At 41.7% G+C, this 21091-nt stretch overlaps 1 protein-coding gene across 2 annotated transcripts in view; it reads left to right on the plus strand.

The window, feature by feature from the left end:
- Positions 1-21091, plus strand: part of ARHGAP10 (Rho GTPase activating protein 10) — a 168744-nt gene that overhangs the window by 39524 nt on the left and 108129 nt on the right. For both annotated transcript variants that reach the window (XM_056855461.1, XM_056855462.1), the window contains exons 2-6: positions 7168-7263; positions 7365-7426; positions 16783-16854; positions 18367-18468; positions 20407-20517. In XM_056855461.1, the coding sequence (XP_056711439.1) occupies positions 7168-7263; positions 7365-7426; positions 16783-16854; positions 18367-18468; positions 20407-20517 (443 nt within the window). The remainder of the gene's footprint in view (positions 1-7167; positions 7264-7364; positions 7427-16782; positions 16855-18366; positions 18469-20406; positions 20518-21091) is intronic.

A 21091-nucleotide genomic window follows, 5' to 3' on the forward strand; every position in this document is an offset into this window, starting at 1 on the left:
AAGCATTTTTTGGCGGGGCTGCTCCCTCTTCTGTCTGGTGGTTTGGCTTGTACATGGGATCAGCAGCTATGGGCAGTCCGATAAGCTATATCGCTCAGGTTCTTTGAAGCTGGCTTTTCCCTGTGCAGAGACAGCCTGCACCAGTTGGAGAGCCTCAAACCAGTTTCACACATGCTGAATAATGCACTTTCAATCCACTTTCAATGCACTTTGCAGCTGGAATTTACAGTGAGAAATGGCAAAATCCAATTGCAAACGATAGTTAAAAAACATTGTCTCAGATCAGAAGTCCTGCCTCTCCTGAATAGTGCTACCACTTGCACCCCAGCTCAATGTATTAAAGCCAGTGCAGATACCACTTTAGGCACAAGGGCCTGGATATGTTTTGTAGTGCTTACTAGAGTGGTTCTGCCTCATTTTTGACACTTGACTTGAGTTTTACCTGCCAAAATAGTTAACTGCCACTGTGCAGTATTACTCCATCAGACCCAGTTTTATATATGCAAGAGAAGGGTGGGACATACTGCACGAGGTTTTATATTCTGGCTATCTAACAATTCCTGAAAGAATCTCACACCCGTACTGAGAGAACTGATTAACCTTTAACTTGGATCTTGTTTTGAACTGGCCTTTATTTATAGCAATCCCACCCCTTCCTTTTGTGCATATAAACTGGGGCCAAATGGGCTTGTACTCCAGTGCATCTGAGGAAGAAGCAGAAGAAGAAGAGTTGGGTTTTATATGCTGATCTTCTCTACCTTTTAAGGAGAATCAAACTGGCTTACAATCACCTTCCCTTCCTCTCCCCACAACAGAAACCCTGTGAGGTAGTTGAGACTGAGAGAGCTCTAAGAAAACTGTGACTAGCCCAAGGTCACCCAGCTGGCTTCATGTGTAGGAGTGGAGAAACTAACCCAGTTCTCTAGATTAGTCCGCTGCTCCTAACCGCTGGCTCTCTGAACTGAATTCTGACTCGTGAAAACTTAAATGCTGGAATACATTTTGTTTGTTTTTAAGGTGCCACTGCACTCCTGTTTTATTTTTTAATTTTTCTGATTCAGACTAACATTGCTACTCATCTTAAATAATCATGATATTAAATGGTTCATATTGGACAGACATTGTGAGCTGTGGTTAGGAGTGACAGAATGAGAGCGGGAGGGGCATTTACATGTATGGGAAGGGAGGTCTGACCCACCCTGAATCAGAGTAAAGATGTAAGATCTTCACCAGCCTTACAAATCTTATTTATTTATTTATTTATTTATTTATTTATTTATAATCCACCCTCCCCAGCTGAAGCTAAGCTCACTCTTGTGAGTGAGGCACTTAATACACTTTAAACAATTTCTGAAACATAGAACAGATAAGAAGTCTTTACAGTGAAATAAGCGTTGTTGCTGACCCAGGGTTTATTGGATAAGGAATGCCGACGCTCTATATAAAGTTAAGGACACTTTCATAGTTAACAATTTTATTACAAAACAACTTTATTAAACAACAACATTATTAATATTTAACTGTAATAATTGGAAACAATTGGAAATAAATTGGGCCACAACTTGGAATGGCAAACAGCTGCTACCCCTTGTGGCGCAGCATATGTGATGTGTCGGGTGCCAAGGCCGTTCCCCCCACGGCCAAGGCGTAGCACCTGCCCACAGCGCTCCCGCTGTGGGCAACCGGGATGGCAGTGCCAGGAAAACACCAGGACGAACGCCACTGGGTGTTATCCCCCACCATATGGGAAGAGGTGGACAACCTGCCTTGCCACAAGGACATGTCCTGGAAGCCTCTCCTAAAACCCCAAACTGGGATTCCCGAACCTGGGAAGCGACCCCATTTCCATGCGCTTCCCCCAACGTGACACATCACCATGCCAAACCGCCCCAAGTTGTGACATTAATTAAAGCAACTAAATTAGAGTGGGCGCAAGTGGGTTCGCAAGAAAGACGGAGTGAGCTGGGGTGGGCCCCGCTCCCCCATATATACTTTTGGGGCGGGGCTAGCTCCCAGCTCCCGCCCTCCGACCTAATTGGTTCAGAGCCTCCCGGCTCTAACCAATGAGGAGGCTGTTACTGGGCAGACCGGGCCAGGCACGAGCCTCACTTGTGCGCGCAAACGCACATGTCAGCCCAGCCGGCCCGATCTCCCTCCCCCCTCCACACTTTCGGCTTCCTCCTCCACCCGGGGCAGCAAAATGGCTCCCGTTCAGGCGGGAACCTGTACTTACTGTCAAGTCTTCATTTCCTCAGCTGTGTTAAAAATCATGGTACTAGGTTCCTTTGTACTGTTTTATGCCAGTCTTACAGATTTTTGTTTTTTGTATTGTTTGGATTATTGGTTTGGGAAGCTCATCAACCTGGGCAAGGCTGTTAATGATAAGAAATTTTAGAGGTAATTAATTCATAGGGTCGCCATAAGTCGGAAGAGACTTGATGGGACTTAAACACACACACACACACACAGAGACATCACTGTTTTCTACAGTTATAGACTGTTTTATGCTTCTATGAATTGAAATATGCAGTCTTAATTTCATGGGAAGAATGCAGTGAACTGCACAGATTACATACTTGGGCATTGCTTGAGAAGACTACCTTAGAATTCAGCAAGCACATGTGAGACTGGTTTGTAGAGTACAGCCTAGGTAGGATTACTACAGTATTAAAAAAGTTTACAGTATGAAGAGATCAGTTGGACTTACTGTCAAGTCAGTATGTTTAAAATTGCAGCCCTATTGTTTTACTGAGCTGAAAATACATGTATACCTATGCTTTGTATATCTATGCTTATGGAATTCTGTGGACAATTCTGTGCTTGACCTTGTGTGGTAAAATCTTAATTATGGGTAACTTCTCTAGAAAATGTGCTGTCTGTTTCATTCTAGGAGGCTAGGTTGTAATAAGACTCATACTATTACCAGCTTAGTAATTTACTTTGTTAGTTTCTGCCCTTATGAAACAACATAGGTATACTTATAATTATGAGCAAATTGGCAGAAATTAACTCTGTCAAGAAATTATATCAGTTTTATTTTTTTAAAATCATGCAGGAAGAGAAAGAGGGGAAAGCTGAATAAAAACTGCACCCAGAAAAAAAACTAGGTTTGAACACTTTTATCTTAGTGCAGAAAGCATACATTAATGCTTAATCCTAAATATGATTTGCTATGGTAGCAACTAAGGGTTTGTTTAGGTTACTGTAACAAGGATTTCTCCCCTTTTTGCTAATTTTTCCTCTTTTGTGTTGCTGTTTTGTTTATTACCTAAAGCCCCCATGATTCTATTGCAATACCCTTTTCCCACATGTAGAGCACAGGAAATTCTGTGACTTTCCTAACAGATGAGTACTCGTAGTGGATGGTTCCTCCTGGGATCATTGGAACCATTCAACGAATACTGTTTGCCCGATCCAGGTATAGCTGGATCTCACCTTTTCTTACCTTCCACTGTAACCAGTGCAAGCTGTTACTGGCTCTGGGACAAATGTTTTATTGGGTTTGATCCTCGGAAGCTTGAGAAGTTGCCCCCATCTCCCTCCTTTTGTTTGGGAAATCTCTTGTCTCAACTTGCTCCTGAAAAAGAGTTAGAGGAGAGATGAAAATTTTGCCTGATGTTGACAACCAGCCAATTGTGTCTCATTTCTTTATAAGGAGTTGTATGTGCTAACTGGAATACTTGTAAAATGTGGTGTATAGTTAGAAACTCTGGCTTGTTTTCTTTTGAAATTGGGTTCTCTTTACCCTTGTCCCCTTGTTCTATTGCATCTTCTCTGTGTGGAATGCAGGATGATAAGAGGTAAAAGCAGTTACTCTTGTGCTAACAAGAAGGGTGCTAGAATTATGCTCTGGGAAAAACCTCCCCATATGTATTTCTTCATTTCTTTGTTCAAGGCTCTAGCTGCCATTCAGAGGAAGTAAGCGTGGGGAGGGTGCTACAGGTAATGTTCAATATACATAAAAATTAGATTTTATGTAAACCTTATATAGTTACATACTGCTGCAGGGATTTATGACGGGTGAAATCCGTGGGTATATAATTGTGTTTATAAAAAATAAATTTGCTTCTTGTTGTATTTGTGCTCAAATGACTGTCTGCTGAGTCTGGTTCTTTGTAATGGTATAGCCACTCGTGAATGTTGTAGTAGCCATATTGGTGGGTTAAGATAGACAACAGTTGGGTTGGGCCAGTTGTCTGTATGAAGAACATGAAAATGGATAACAGCACTTAAAAAGGTAAAGGTCCCCTGTGCAAGCACCGAGTCATTCCTGTCCCATGGGGTGATGTCACATCCCGACTTTTACTAGGCAGACTGTTTTACAGAGTGGTTTGCCAATGCCTTCCCCAGTTATCTTCCCTTTACCCCCAGCAAGCTGGGTACTCGTTTTACCGACCTCAGAAGGATGGAAGGCTGAGTCAACCTGGAGCCGGCTACCTGAAACCAACTTCCGTTGGGATCGAACTCAGGTCATGAGCAGAGCTTAGACTGCAGTACTGCAGCTTACCACTCTGCGCCACGGGGCTCTTATAACAGCACTCAACATTTACTAAGTGTTGTTTGATGATCAGCAATACTAGAATAAATCTACAGGTTAAAATCAACAATTTCCAATTGAATATTAATTACACTGACATTCAGGTTAGAGAATCATCCAGGTATATAATTTGTATTTAATTTCTTAACTGTTGCTGTACTTGTACTAGGTACACATACAAAGTTATAGTAAATATAAACTTCTTTTCTCCAGCTGATTTCCGGTCTACTTAATAAGTTCTGGCAAACTACAGGTTATGTATCATTAGGGCTAAACTACACATTCCATGGGAGATCTGATTGTATGTCAGGTAACTTTATTTATATTTGAAAGTACCCAATATGAGGCTTTGAAATTATTTATCAATGGGAGAGGGTATGTTTGACCTTTTGTTCTGTACCATAGTTCCCAGTTATAGTTTGCCTTTCTAGGGAAAAAATCTAGGTCTCTTTCCCTCCTTTCTGGGGTTAACAGAAGTTTTAGAGTGTGACTGAAATCAGGGAAAGCATCATAGGGAGAAAAGATTAAACACCTTCTTTGCCAGCAACACACTTGGAAGAAATTTTGCACTCCTTCTGCTTTGAAATAACAAAACCTTTCCTTTCCTTCTTTGCTCCTATGACCCATGGGTCCTGAGCAGTTATTTCTTAGAGGAAACATTGAGAATTCAGTCACTGATATTCCGTGAAATGTGTGATTTGGCCATTAAAAGAGCAAGGGAAAATGATAAACTTGTATTTTAAGTGGTAGATAAATGTGAAATCCATAGATCTGAGAAAGATTCAGCATGAATACATAAACAATTCTTGTTATAATGAATGCATTTATCAAACAGATTTTGTCTATTTTAATATATTTTTGTATAAGGGCTTTACCTTTGTATGTGTATTTATCACTTGTAATACATGTTCTTATTTTCTCTTTGTCCCTGCTCTTGTACTATCTGTATTGTTCTATCTCCTCTCTTTTTTTGGCTATAATTTGGTCTTAGCCAGAAGTGACTGGGGTATTGCTCTCATTGTTTGGTACTATTGTTAGACTTAAGTGGTTAGAACTAATATGTGGAAAGTTCCGAGAAATGTTTCTTCTGGTTCCCTTAGCAGTGGTTTTTAGGAAGTGCCACCTTTGTTCTTATTGCTGTTTTCCTATCCTGCTAGTAAGAATAAGTGGAAACATTCTACTTTTCTCTGTTCATAATGTATTTTCAGTTGGCTGCACTAGATCCCACAATTCCCTTTCCTTCCTGTTTGAATAACTTTTATAAATAGTGCTATAGATAAATAAACTAGCAGGTAGATTTTCTTAGTAAGTGAATGCCTCCTGTGTTAGTCAAGCTAAATGTATTTGTCTAGTATGATTTGCCTAACATACATTGCAGAGTTTGTGCTTCCCTATTGAAGGCCTTTGAGTTTTTAAGTGATGAATTCATAAAAACTACTGCAGCTAGGCTTCAGTTGTTTTCAGTGGGTAGAAAATTTGTATGGGTGTAATTGCCATGGCAACATGGAATCTGACCCTGTACTGTGGAATATGATGGTCTGGCAGAATCTTGGCTTTCAGTTAAAATATCTGGCTTTCTTTGTTGAGAGACTGTCTGCTCAACAATATAATTTTTAACAGTTTAAAGTTATATTAAATCACATAGGGGGAGGAAGCTAAATAGCCAGAAGGATTCTTCAGGAGTTTACCTGTAGTTACTCTTGAATAGTTTTGTCACTACTGTAGTCACCATGTTTGAAGATGAGATGGTAATTCCAATTGTCTCCTGACTTCCAGACAAGATTAAAATGTTTGTGTCTGCATAACTTCTAAAGCCTCTCCCTTTTAGCTGTGTCCTGTTGAACTATAAATAACTCTTAACATGAGGCCTTTTGAATTTAGCTTTTCTTGGACTTGATTATTTCCCCATATTCCAAGTGAATATGTTCTTCCCTTGTTCTGCTTCCCTCTTTCCTTCCCACCCAACAGCTAATATATGTTTATCTGCTCCTCTGTCTTCAGCTTTCCCTTTTGTGTGTGGGTTTTTCTTGGTTTTTTTTTTTTTTTTTTAGTGGCCTAGCAGTGACCACTGAGGGAATCTGTTGCTTAAAGCTATATGCACTTCTTTCATCATTTTGGTTTTATTCACCTTTTAGATTTCACATTTTTCTGCAAATTGGGGCATTTTTTAGGTTTGTGGAAAGAGCTGTCTTGTCCGTTCACAGCTCCAGTCACCGGATTTAAGTATCTTCAGATTTGGCCAACTTTGCTGTTGGTGTATCGACAATACAAAGCAGAATCTTATTTCAATCAGTGATTTAATGTCTTTTTTCTTTGTGATTTAAATTGGGTGTGAGCTGATCTTAGTTTTGTGTGAGCTATATTTTCCCCCCTTAGATTCGGAGTGATCCATTGTTCATGAAGAAAGAGTGCATACTCTGGATTCCTGGGTAATTTAATGCATAATTTGTGTTAAGTGACCCTGATTGTGCACACTTGTTTGTGAACATTGGAAGTGGTTATCAGGATCATACCAACTGTGTTCATGTTCCCTAATGTATGAAACAATACTTTTATCAAAATCAATGCGCTCCCAAGTATTGCAGTTGAACTGTTGCAGATTCTCATTGTGATTTTGTGTTTTTTAATAGACCTTGCAGCTGCCCAAAGGAAGTTCGCTCACTCCCTGAGAGAGTTTAAATTTGAATTTATTGGTGATGCAGAAACAGATGATGAGCGATGCATAGGTATGTACGTATAGTAACAATGAATATGTTATTCATCTAAAATTTGTGTTCTTCACTGTTCTTCATGATGTGCTATAATCTAATGCTTATTCCTGTTACAGATGCATCCCTCCATGAATTTTCTAACTTTCTAAAAAATCTAGAAGAACAAAGAGAAATAATGGTAAGGTCTCAATGTTTTGTGTTAAATGGAAGAATATTTTTTAAAGTACATTGACAGTCAACTTTGGTTGCTTACCGTCGTTTAAAATAAGCAACTTTGCTTGTAACAATAGCCCAGATACATCCCTGCACACTGGCAGTCCACCAACTGCAAGAATTGGAATCATGCAATCCGAATGACATACCCGATAAGTGCAGTCCCCATTTTGGGTGAATTGGGCAAAGCATGGATTTCCCCATGCACGTACAGCTTCCATTCTGGTTCACGTATGGAAGCTGTTTGTAGATGGATAATCCACACATTGCCCAATTCATATGCAAAGTTGAAAGAGCAAATCAGGAGCACTGCAGCAGTGGTGCCCTCCTGTTAGGGCTTCCCATTTGCATGGACATAACATCTGAAGATAAAGCCTGATACAGTGCATTCTGTCTGTTCTATCTTGTGTTTTTACCTTTTAGTTTTTGCTCCTCCAAAGTTTCTTATTCATCCAGCTGAACCCTTTGCAAGACATCTTTTCCCTTTTCATCTTCCCTAAAATATAGCTACTGATCAGTATCATTGGAGATTGTGTGTGTGTAAAGTGCCGTCAAGTCGCAGCCGACTTATGGTGACCCCTTTTTGGGGTTTTCATGGCAAGAGACTAACAGAAGTAGTTTGCCAGTGCCTTCCTCTGCACAGCAACCCTGGTATTCCTTGGTGGTCTCCCATCCAAATAGTAGCCAGGGCTGACCCTGCTTAGCTTCTGAGATCTGACGAGATCAGGCTAGCCTGGGGAGATTACTGCTGCTTTATTCTCAAAGAGAGAATTTAGGCCTATCTCTGTTCTTGTTCTTCCATCAACCTAGAGAGAAATGGCCATAGAATCTGGCTGCTAGAACTGTTAGCTGTATTTGAAACAGCATAGCTGGATATGGAGACGGACCAGTTCATGTTCTAGAAATCTCAGATGGGTAGTTTTTGTAAGTTGGTTCGTCTCAGATGGGTAGTTTTGTAAGTTGAAGATGCCGGAACAAAAACACTGTAGAGTCTTGTGGTACTTTAAAGGCTGACAACTTGTTATAGTATAAATGTTTGTAGCTCTGTCCCACTTTCTCAAATATGTGAATTGAGGACAATACTTCCTTCATCTAATGAAGTGGGATATTATTTCACAACTGCTTATACTGGATAGAGCAACATGGGTAGGGATTGGGCAGGCAAGGAATAGGGCTGCTCTGTTGTAGTCATTCAAAATTAGTGATGGTAAGAGGGAACATGGAGCTCATTGATGTAGTAGCACACTGGTGTCTCATCACAAGCAAGTGATATAGTAACAATCCACTCTTAAAATATATTTTTGCTTTCTGTGGGCCTGGCAGTCCTAACTCACCTGGCACCTTTGTGACACATCATCCATTGCCCTACTTTCATTAATCTGTATTTAATACTGGATTGTTTTACAGTGTGTTTGATTTATTAGATGCACCAGTTCTTCAGTCAAATTTGGACACCCTCCCCTCTGTTCGCTACTTGAGCCATAATGAAACTGAATGAAGATGCAGTCACAGACGTTTAGCATCACATGAAATTTAGCCTTAAAAACCAGGCCTAGGGTTCTATGCCCATTCAGTTTTCATGGGAAATGTTACAACTGTAGAAGATTTAATTTCACAGCTGTGGTTCTTCCATGCAGATGAAGGTGCAAGATTAGAGAAAGATAATGTTTCCTTGAATATTTCAAGGTCTCAAGATTTTGTTTAATAATTTTTCGCTAACAGTAGAAGCAAAGTCTAAACGATATTGTGATAAGTAACTTTGAGGAGCTGTGTGTATCAAGGGGGGGAATGGACTATATTGACACATTTTCCTTACAAAGCAGAATGAATCAATCCAAGTTTTCTAACTGATCTGTGAATACTGGGTCAGATATGAAATCTTACCAACTGCTTAGTGATCAAATTATCTTAGTTGTTAGAAGCAGCAAAATGAGGGCAAATTGCTAGAAATTCCAGCTCAGTTACTTTTGGCAAAGTGAGAAGGGTGCTCTGCTGCTGAAATCCACCCAGAGGAGAAAAGAAGCACTAGAAGGAAAGAATTCTATTAAGGCTGTGGATGGCTTTGTGGCTTCTGGGGGGTCATAGGAAAGGGAGTACCTGCCAAAGTGATACAGAACAGTGAGACAAAACCTGCAGGTGACATAAGTAGGGTTACCAACTGCCTGAAGAAAAATGTCCTGGCCCTTTAATAGGGGCCTAGAAGAAGAGTAGGTTTTTATACCCTGCTTTTCTCTATTTTAAGGAGTCTCAGAGCAACTTACAATCACATTCCCTTCCTCTCCCCACAACAGGCACCTTGTGAGGTTGGTGGGGCTGAAGGAGTTCTGAGAGAACTTTGTCTGGCTAGGGCATAGGTCGCAAAAGTGCGGCTCCCGAGCCGCATGCGGCTCTTTGAGCCCTTGAGTGCGGCTCTTTCCACGTGCGGGCGGCAGGCATGCGCGGGGTGTGTCAGTCGGTCGACGGGAGACGTGGCGCAGGTGGGCCGCAGTTGCCAGGGTGACCCAAGGGAGGCATCTCCTCTTTCCACCGCCCCAAAACACTCTCTCAACCCCCCTCCCCGCCCCATAGCTTGTCCTTAGTTGAAGGTTACCCGGCGATGAGCATGCTTGCCCTGGAGCCGCCACCGCCCTCCTGAACCGGCCCATCCAGCACACTGACGCAGGCCGGCAGGAGGAAGAAGGCCTGGCCTCCCTCCTGCTGTGTATTGTTCCACATCGCCGGTTGGCAGGCGAGACGCCGAGGCTACAACCCCCAGCCCGGCGGCCTCCTCCTGCTCTCTCCACGTGCCCTTCAGCGGCTTTTGCAGGCAGGCTGGCTGGGGAGAGGCGAGGGAGGTCCGGCGTGCCTTGCAAGCTCCCTCCCTGAGCGGCGGCGTTGGCGACGCGCCCCTCCCCCCCTCCGAAGGCAGCCCTTGGCCTGCTCGCCGTCTCGCCCGTGAGGAGGGAAGCCCCCGGCAGGCTCCGACTTGGCCCCGCGCAAGGCTTCCGGCAAGCCATGGAGGGGAACGGGGGGAAGGCCCGGGGCCCAGCGGGAAAGCGTTTCATCCCCGGCAGGCCGCCTTTTTCAGCTTGCAGGCCAGGTTTGAATGCGCCCCACCAAACCCCACCGGAGCCTTCTGCCTGGCATGCAGGGATCATTCAGGTGTGCAACTGCCCCCCTCGAAGGCCTGGGAGCTGCCTAAGGGGATTGAGGAGGAGGAAGGCGGCGAGGAGGAGCTGCTGCTGGAGCATGGAGGCCCGGCCTCATTGCCGCTGGCCTCGCCGCCCCCGCTGTCATCCCCCGGGCTGGGCTCGGTGCCGCTGCCACTGGCGGGGGCCTTTGAGGGGGGCAGCAGGGAAGAGCGCCAACACAACACCTTCCCCCCCACCGTGCACGTGCATCAGCAGGGCTGAAGGCTTCCTGCCACGCACGCACGCGGCTGGCTTCTTCCTCTTCCCTCCCTCTTGCCCCGCAACAGCTGACAGGCGGCGGGGAGGCCAGCAGCAACGAGGCCGGGCCTCCTCCTCCAGGCTCCAGCAGCAGCTCCTCCTCGCCACCTTCCTCCTCCTCGTCCCCCTCAGGTGGCTCCCAAAAGTCCAGCTCCAGGCTGCCGCCACCATCGTCCTCCTCCTCAGGTGCCTCTCCCCCGGCCGTTTTCACCCGCCTCCTCCTCAGGGCACTCGCGGAGGGTCAGGCGGCCCCTCAACAGCCGCGCGTCTGCCAGAGAAAGGCCTGCCATCCCCCGCTGGACTCCCCCTCCCCTCTCCCTTCTCCCCCCTCTTCTTTCTTTCTTCCTTCCATCCTTTCTTCCCCATTTCCTTCCTTCTCTTTCCTTTCCCAGTTCCTTCCTTCCTCTTTCTTTCTTTCTGTCCCTCCCCCACTCTTTCTTTCTTTCTTTCTTTCTTTCTTTCTTTCTTTCTTTCTTTCTTTCTTTCTTTCTTTCTTTCTTTCTTTCTTTCTTTCTTTCTTTCTTTCTTTCTTTCTTTCTTTCTTCCTTCCTTCCTTCCTTCCTTCCTTCCTTCCTTCCTTCCTTCCTTCCTTCCATCCTTCCATCCTTCCATCCTCCCTTTCATCCTTCCTTCCCCAGTTCCTTCATTCTCTTTCCTTTCCCAGTTCCTTCATTCTCTTTCCTTTCCCAGTTCCTTCCTTCCTTTCTCCATCCCTCCCACCTCCCTTCCTCTACTAGGGTTGCCAACCTCCAGGTGGTGGCAGGAGACCTGGCAACCCTAGCATCTCCCCCCAGTGTACCTATAGTTTAATTAAGACTTAAAACTTTAATTAAAGTTTATTAAGTTAATAAACAGTGTACCTACCTATATAGTTTAAGTTTAAGAAATTTGGCTCTCAAAAGAAATCTCAATTGTTGTACTGTTGATATTTGGCTCTTTTGACTAATGAGTTTGCCGACCCCTGGGCTAGGGTAACCCAGCAGGCTTCCTGTGGAGGAGTGGGGAATCAAACCTGGTTCGCCAGATTAGAGTCTGCTGCTCTTATCCACTACACCACACTGGCTTATGTGTGTGTTAAGTGCCGTCAAGTCGCTTCCAACTCATGGTGACCCTATGAATCAGTGTCCTCCAAAATGTCCTGTCTTTGACAGCCTTGCTCAGATCTTGCAAATTGAGGGCTGTGGCTTCCTTTATTGAGTCAATCCATCTCTTGTTGGGTCTTCCTCTTTTCCTGCTGTCCTCAACCTTTCCTAGCATGACTGTCTTTTCTAGTGACTCTTGTCTTCTCATAATGTGACCAAAATATGATAGCTTCAGTTCACATTGTTACAAGAGGAAGAGATTCTGTCTATACTGAAAAGTTAATAGCAGCAAATAGATCAAGCATGTATAACCCAGCAAAGTGAGTTGCTCTTTAAGGCTTTGGAGGGATTGTGGTGGATTGGAACTTTACAACTAGAGAGGTTCAAGCTTCTGGGGAAGCTTCTGAGGCAGCTGATATAAATTTGATTAGAAAAATATGCCTATTGCTAGATGCAACATGTGATAACAAAAGCAACTGCACACGATCATGCCTTGATAAAAGTTCTTGGAACCTTGCTACTCTATACTAATATATGACCATTTTAAAGAGGAATTTGTGTTAGTAGATAACCGTTCCCTGAATCCATAATACTAAGAGGATATTCACCATGCTTTCAATAGGTTAGTCACTCATGGATATTCACCATGCTTTCAATAGGTTAGTCACTCATATTCATGATGAGTCCGTTTTGTCTCTTCACAACACTTTGAAATGTTTTCTAATCTTAGAGATGAATCCAGATCATACTGTGTATGCAGATTATTTTTAAAAACTCTTTCAAGAATGGAAAAGCTTATATTTTCTTTTTGCTAGACGGTTGAAAGAGTGTATAGGGAAAATATAAGAGGAGCTTATATTTCTTTGAGAGGAGGAGCTTTCAGGACACAATAACAAGTAGTTTGACATTTTTTGTGATCTTATTCCTGGCAGGTAGAAGAAAATGAGACTGCATTTTATCTCTTCAATCTTGCTGAATGGTTTCGTAGTGCCAACATTCCACAGATGTTAGATTGAAACCCATGGAATGTCAGGATATATAATGCCCACAATATTTGGCTCCAGGCCATAGCTATAAAAGCTGTTCTGTGGTGTTGTGTTTGTAAGTTCAAATTACAAAGTCTTCCCAAAGGAGCTCCCCCCACTCTCCCCCCAGCCATAAAAATAAAAGTGATGCAGAACCTTGGGGTTATCTCCTGAGTTCCATACCCACTGATGATGTGCTGCTGAGTTTTCCGTGCCAAATATCATAGAATTAGTATAAAATTCTGGGCAGCAAATATTTTCTAAAGCATCCGAAATGTAAAGTTGCCTTAAAATTGTTAGTACCAAACTGCTTTGGAAAACTGACGCATGTTTCATACTCGTTTTATTGTTTTACGATATGGTTACAGTAGGCATAGACATAACAGTATGGTTTGCTAATGAAACTTGCCGTTAGTTTTTTGACATGAGATGACAAAATCTGTCATGTCTTCATGGTGATGTCACCGCTACCCCAGCAGCAAGTTAATTCACTAACAGTAATTTTCATTTTTCTTATTTCATTGTGGGAAGTCATCCTTCTCCACCTGCCTCAGTTATGTTTAGTAAAGGTGTCAACCAGCTTATTAAAAAAATGCATCCAGGAAACATACAGGAAACATACAAATCCAGGAAACATACAAATGGCCATTCAGTGAATTACTCAGATTTCATAGTTAACTAAATATGGACAGTGATTGAATAAGACCTGTTTCCTTCAATGATACGTGAAAGGAAAAACATGCCTGTGTATGTGTGTACACATCTTTAATTAGTTGAATGCATGCTGATGAATTAATAACATTTAAGGAACTTTTTTGTTTAATATCTTCCAGTGGAATATAAAAGGGATTCGTATGTTTTTTGGGAAAAAGGGGTGTCTTATTGTCTACTTATCATTGTTGGATAACTCAAGAAACAGTACATTTCCATAACTCTGAAACTTCCCCAAGACAGATATCAAGAGGGATATTTTTGAATGGAATCCAAAAAGTCAAGTTCTGCTGCTTAGGCGGTCCAAAAATGTTTCTTTGTTTGCTTAGTGAAATGCAGTCATTCTAAGTAAGGAAATTTTTATTTGTAAAAATGCTTTAGAATATTGTTTTTCATCAATTAATGAAATTGACTAGAAATCCTCTGTATTGTATACCGTTAGAGAATGGTCAGTAATTTATAGGGTTGCCATCTCTGGGTTGGAAAATACCTGGAGATTTTGGGGGTGGAGCTGGGGGAGGATGGGGTTTGGGGAGGGGAGGGACCTCAGCAGGGTAAAGAACTATATGGTCCACCCTCCAAAGCAGCCATTTTCTCCTGGGGAACTAATATCTATTGTCTGGAGATCAGTTGTAATAGCAGATCCCCAGGCTCCACCTGGAAGTTGGCAGCCCTAATTCAACATCTTATTTTGGTGCTGCAAGATAACAAAACTAAATGTTTTAAAAGTCAGGTCAGCTATGTCAACTGTAAAATACTTTTCTGTTCTGAATCTCTTCATTCGCTCCTTTACAGTGTATATAAAAGAGAATGCAGGCTAGATTTGCACACCCATCCGTGTATATTATGGTTTGCATATGCTCCCTGATTCATTCATCTTTAAGAAATTTTTGGTTTTATGTAAAATAAGTTTATATATCTATAGATCACAGTAGAGGAGAGAGAGAAAATTAAACAATCCGGTGTAGAAGCCTACATTCTGTGCTTGAATAAATTATACATACTAAATTTGGTGGCATATATTACATATTTGTACCTTCTTATTAAAAAAACCCTTTCCTAACTAAAGGTCAGCTGGTCCTTTGCCAATGAAATGAGTGCAAAATGTTCTTTCAGAGTGGAACACAGAGTGGAACACAGAGTAGCAAGTGGGTCGTGGGAGACAGTTCAAAGAATGTCTTTTGGACGACAACTGTGTTCATGTTCCTAATGTTTAGTTTGAAAATGAAATGAACTCCAGGCAGTGCAGTTTTTCATATATGGGCAAATACTGAAAGTGCTGAGAATTTACCATAAAAGCCATGTGTCCTTCCATTGTAATATATAGAAGCAAATTTAGATATCTGATTGATTCCTAAAGGATATGCATTTTCTGTGTGTGCAATGTATATGACTTCCTAAGTGCTACTGAATGTAAGATTATACAGTCAGCATTTGATTCTTTTGTATAAAATTCCTTCCTCTTATGTAGATGTAGAATTTTGTATGCATACTGACAGTAGATGAACGTATTGTTTAGGTTCTCTTGCCTACCCTTGTTTGGGCTGTAGTAATTCACATTGTGTTAAGTTTAGCTGGCGCCTAATGATAGCATGAGCCTGTAATTTTGCTATTCCCATTCTTTTCAAGTTGTTTAAATGTTGGAAGCTCCCAGGGGATTATGACTTGAGTCTATAAAAGGAATGATTTTTATAAATGAAAACGCTCTTGAGTTAATGTTGGTGTTAAAGGGCTTGTGTTTTGTTTCCACTTGTTAATGTTTATTTAACTTCAGCTATTGCTTAATAATAAAACAGCCCTTCTTCAAAATATTAAACCACTTTTAACACAGACAATTAACTGGGTCTGTATCATATATCTAATTCCTGTATTTTATATCTAATTCCATTTGGATCAAACCCCCCCCCCCCCCGCAAAATGGGGTGGAGAGATGTATCTGCAAACCTAGGCAACTGGAAACACACAGACATGCACTGGATTAACTCTCCCCCCCACACACATACAAAATAACTTATGATGTCCCTGTATAAACCTGAAGGGAGGCAATTTAAGCAGAAGAGCATGTGATAGGAGCAAGGAGAACTGGGACAGGGTGGGGATTTGTGATTGGGAAGGTGTCAGAGCAAGAGAAAATGAAGCCGAGGCCTCGTGGGAGGGGAAGGGTTTTCTTTTCTTCTGTGATGTCTTGTGGTTCCTTTGCTTCATTTTTAATGGTTGTGTTTTAATGCTTTTGTTCTGTTATCATAGTTGTAAGCTGCCTCAGCAAGACACAGGAGAGGCGCCATATAGATTTTCTAAATAAATAAATAATTACTTAGCCGTGAATATGAGTTAGTTGAAAGACTGCATTTCTGTAGAATTGTAATGCCTTTCCAGGAAGCTGGTTTTAATGCAACAAATACACACATTGTGGAGGATCTTTGTAACTTTCTCTAAGTAAGCACCTCCGATGCAAGGCTGTTGCATTTTATAAGCATATATATGCTGAATATTTGATTAAAAATAGACATTTTGTAAAGAAATGAGCTGTCTTTCTTGAAGGCTATGCAATTATTATATACGGATTCTGACAGAATTAGATTATTTATACAGCGCTTTTTCTATTTTATGATGAACATTGACATTGTTTCCATTAAATCCATCCACATTAATCCGTCATCTGTTTTATTTTATTAAACAATAACTTATCCCAGCTTTTTCAGTGTGTTCAATTATTCCCCCCCAAGATGTATCAAAATGTTAAAACACTACTATATTTTTATCGTTATTAAAATATAGCAATAAAAAAGCAGTCATTAGAACATTAGCAGTAGACAGTATAAGCAGTCAGTCAAGTTGAAGATCACTGGATCTCAGTCAGGTGTCAAGTCAAGCAAGAAACTTAGCAAAATAGAATAAAATAAGATGACAAATCTATTTTTACTAATAAGAATAACAAAGGTGTTGTCCTGAGAAAAAGGTTGGCATGTATTTTGGAAATAACCATTTGCTTTTGATGTAATTGTTCAGTTTGATAACCCCATGTGTTAAAGTGTTAAGTACAGACTGTAAACTATTTCTCTTCTTCCTTGGAAGGCACTTAGTGTTACTGAAACTCTTATCAAACCTCTGGAAAGGTTCAGAAAAGAGCAACTCGGAGCTGTCAAGGTTTGTTGATAATTCCTTGCTTTTCGTTTTCATTTCCCCCACCTCTGTTTAGATTGAAGTAGAGCACATTCGGCTAGCGGTAGCGTGTGTGGTGGTTTGCTAATGGCCAGCAAATGATGTCTTCAGTGCCCATGCTAGGTACTGGACTCAGTAGACATATGCTTGTATGGTGCCCCAATTCTCGTTGCCAAATTCTGACATCAATGGAAATAGTTCTTTTAGCAAACCACTGCATGAGGTGCCCTGCTTTTGACTTTGAGCTTAGAGGGTCCCCCCACCTTGGCACATTTGAAAAGGGGCAGATCTTTAGCCAGAGTCCTAAAGAAATGGGTGTTCATGTCTGATGCTGAGCACTAGTTATTATCTTCCTGTTGTTCAGCTTGTAGGTTAGATATTACATGCTTTTCCAGTGGATGGCCTGAATCTTCTGGTAGCTTAAAAGAGAACATACCAGAGCTACATTTAATATATTGATCATGGATATTAATTAAAAAGGGTCCCTAATTGATTTGGTCTAGATTTTTAAATAATTGTTACTTTAAAAAATATAAGTACTTACATGTTTATGGGTGATAGATGCCACCTTAGGGAAGCAATCTTCCTCTTTCTCACAGGAAGATATTTTTTCTGAGGTGGTGGCTGTTGTGATAAGAGGCGTGTAACAACTTAAAAAATAGAGAGTTGAACTACTGAACTGTTGCTTTATTTGTATATAAATATATACATATTTAATAACTTATATGACTAAAGTAAAGTTTCTTCAGAGCACTATGTTGGCTCCAGTAGCTTCTGCTAATTCCTTCTCTGTCAGAGAAAAAGGCTTAGCTTAAGGGAATCACTGATTTCCACTAATTCAGAAGGGAGTCACTGGGTTGAATCCAGACTCAATTTTCCATTGGCAGAATGGAACTTTCCTGCCTCTCGCGTCCTAGTGCAGCTCACTGATCTCCATGAAAAGTTGCTCCAGGGGGATAGGGGACCCTGAGGAATGTCATGAGGGTGGTCTCCAGCAGGAAGGAGGCAGTTACAGTGGATATTGCCAGTTTAATCTGGATCCCCTACCCTGATATACAAGTTCTCAAAATACACCTATATCCAGAACGAAATGATGGAATCTGACATATTTTAGATCTTCTGGATTGGCAAGAACATCATATTAGGAGAGTGTTTCTTTTTTTATTTAGTTTTAAGCCTCATTCTTGCTTTATCATGTAGCATGAGTGTTTTCATGGGGCTGTTTCAAATGTTCTGTGATGTGATCATGTACTCCTTTATCCATAAGTACGTACATACATACATATACATATGACCATATAAGTATGCTTATGTTTTTTTTTAAATCCATAAGGATTCTCTAGGATGAAAAAATAGCTTCAGGTTTCAAGTTTCAGAATGTAAAATTGACAGCTTTGATTTAAGAAAATAACATGGTTATGTGACATGTTAAAAGCAAATCTGTCATTTTGTGGTCACCATTTAAATGTTCTCACTTTTAAAAAATGATATCTGTAGGAAGAAAAGAAGAAGTATGATAAAGAAACAGAGAAGAACTACAGTTTACTAGAAAAGCATTTAAATATGTCAGCGAAGAAGAAAGAAACACAGTTATTGGAGGTACTGCCTTTATCATCTTGTCAAAAATGTTTACCCTTTGAAGGGAAAAAGTATAAATGTCACTTTAGTAATACTGTTTCTTTTGAAACTTGAATGCTGGTAGCCAGGTTTTTTGTTTTGTTTTAAGTTAAAAAGTTTAATAGCTGGAAAGTGATGCTGCCTATGTAATATTTTTTGCTTCTTATATCATAAATATGATGAGCTTACAGCCAAGACTATGCCAAAGCTGCATGTAAGTTAATAAATCATTACTATTTTTGCTTAAACTTAACACTAGATATTACAGGAGTTGGTTTTTACCATGCTACCCAAGTCATATTATCTCAGGTGATTCGTGAAGTAGAAGCTGACCTCTTGCACCCCCCACTGGAGTTTAGAATCAGAATCATAGAATCATAGAGTTGGAAGGGACCACCAGGGTCATCAAGTCCAACCCCCTGCACAATGCTGGAAATTCACAACTACCTCCTCCCCCCACACACCTAGTGACCAGAAGATGGCCAAGATGCCCACCCTCCCTCTCATCATCTGCCTAAGGTCACAGAATCAGCATTGCTGACAGATGGCCATCTAACCTCTTCTTAAAAACCTCCAGGAAAGGAGAGCTTACCAACTCCCGAGGAAGCCTGTTCCACTGAGGAACCGCTCTAACTGTTAGAAAATTCTTCCTAATGTCTAGACGGAAACTCTTTTGATTTAATTTCAACCCGTTGGTTCTGGTCCGACCTTCTTGGGCAACAGAAAACAACTCGGCACCATCCTCAATATGACAGCCCCTCAAGTACTTGAACATGGTTATCATATCCCCTCTCAGTCTTCTCCTCTTCAGGCTAAACATACCCAGCTCCTTCAACCTTTCCTCATAGGACTTGGTCTCCAGACCCCTCACCATCTTTGTTGCCCTCCTCTGGACACGTTCCAGCTTGTCTACATCTTTTTTAAATTGTGGTGCCCAAAACTGAACACAGTACTCTAGTTGAGGTCTTGTGGGGCTTGTGGTCTCTTTCAGTGCATTTCAAGTGGGGGCTGAAAGTGCACTGGAGATGGCATATTGCGGTGCTGGCATGGGGGGGGGCGTTCCTGGGGCAGAGCTTCCAAAGCCTCCAGCCCAGGAATGCCCCCTCCAGCAACAGCGTTGCTGCTCCAGGTTTTTCCTGGCACAACATTGCTGTTTCCTATGGGGAAAAAAGCCCCATTTTCCTTTTTATACTTGAAAAAGGGTGTTTTTAAGCCATGCAGCAGCTGGGGAGCCTCTTTGGAGGCATCGCAGCGGTGCCTTGGCTATGCTGGCCCCAGCTGCCACAAGGCTCAGGAATCAGCTGTTAACCTTTAGCATTTACATCACTAGGATGCAACAATATGTGTTTTCTGGTTAAGGAGGAATGTAGTTAAACCTATAACTTAATGGTAACGTTCCACACATTAATTATCTGTTGTCTGATGTATTTATTAAATACATATTTCAGCATCCAGTGAAAAATATGATTGCTGTAATTAATGTGACTGATACAGAATTAATTCAACAACATAAGGAGAATTTTGTCCTTTGCCATTTGAAATATTTATAGCACAGTCCAACAGAGTGTTAGGTGTAAGAACCTAAGAGGTGCTCTGCTGGATCGGACCAGTGTCCATCTAGTCCAGTATCCCGTTTCACTCGGTGTCTACCCAGTTGCCTTGTAGGGCCAACAAGCAGGGCACAGAGGCCAAGGCCTTCCCCCTGATGTTGCCTCGTAGCACTGCTAGTCAGAGGTTTATTGCCTCTGAATGTGGAGGACCCTTTTCCCCATCTTGACCTAGTAGCTTAAGTTCACTGAAATCAACTGGCTTAAACACACTAAATTCTTTGTTGTATTGTGGCATTCTATCCATAGCATGGGTTTTGAAGTAGTCTGCATAGAAGGTACAAAATCTTAAACAGCCTTTTTTTAAATGCAGGCGGACAACCAAGTGGAACAAAACCGAAAGCATTTTTATGACCTGTCACTTGAATATGTGTGTAAGCTGCAAGAGATGCAAGAACGAAAGAAATTTGAGTTTGTAGAACCCGTAAGTACTTCGTTGTAAAAATCTTCTGTACTAAAGGGCAATTTGGGACAGGGAGAATGCAATAATAACTAGCAGAGATAGAAAAAGAAATTTGACTAAGCAGAATTCAGGACAAGGCCCTGCACCTGCATGCCCTAAACCATTTTACCTCATTTCATCAGAGCAGTGTTTTTCAAATGCAAGTGTAGTAGATGAAAGCAGTGGAGGAAGAACCCCTTTGCATGTTCATTGGGCTGTGTGGGAGCCACTGCTCCATGGTGATATCTAGGGTTGCCAGATCCCCCCTGGCCACTGATGGGGCTTGGGGGGCTAGGGTTGCCAACTTAAGATTGGGAAATCCCTGGAGATTTGGGGGTGTAGCCTGAGGAGGAAAGGGGCCTCAGTGGGGTATAATGCCATAGAGCCCCCCCTCCAAAGCATCCATTTTCTCCAGGGGAACTGATTTCTGTAATCTGAAGATGAGCTGTAATTCTGGCAGATCCCCAGGTCCCACCTGGAAGCTGGCATCCTTGGTGATATCCCACAGGGCTGCAATGGGTTTATGAAGAAATACCCGGCTTGATGTGTTTTTTTA

The sequence above is a fragment of the Euleptes europaea genome, chromosome 9 (assembly GCF_029931775.1).
Source record: "Euleptes europaea isolate rEulEur1 chromosome 9, rEulEur1.hap1, whole genome shotgun sequence".
Taxonomy (NCBI): Eukaryota; Metazoa; Chordata; class Lepidosauria; order Squamata; family Sphaerodactylidae; genus Euleptes; species Euleptes europaea.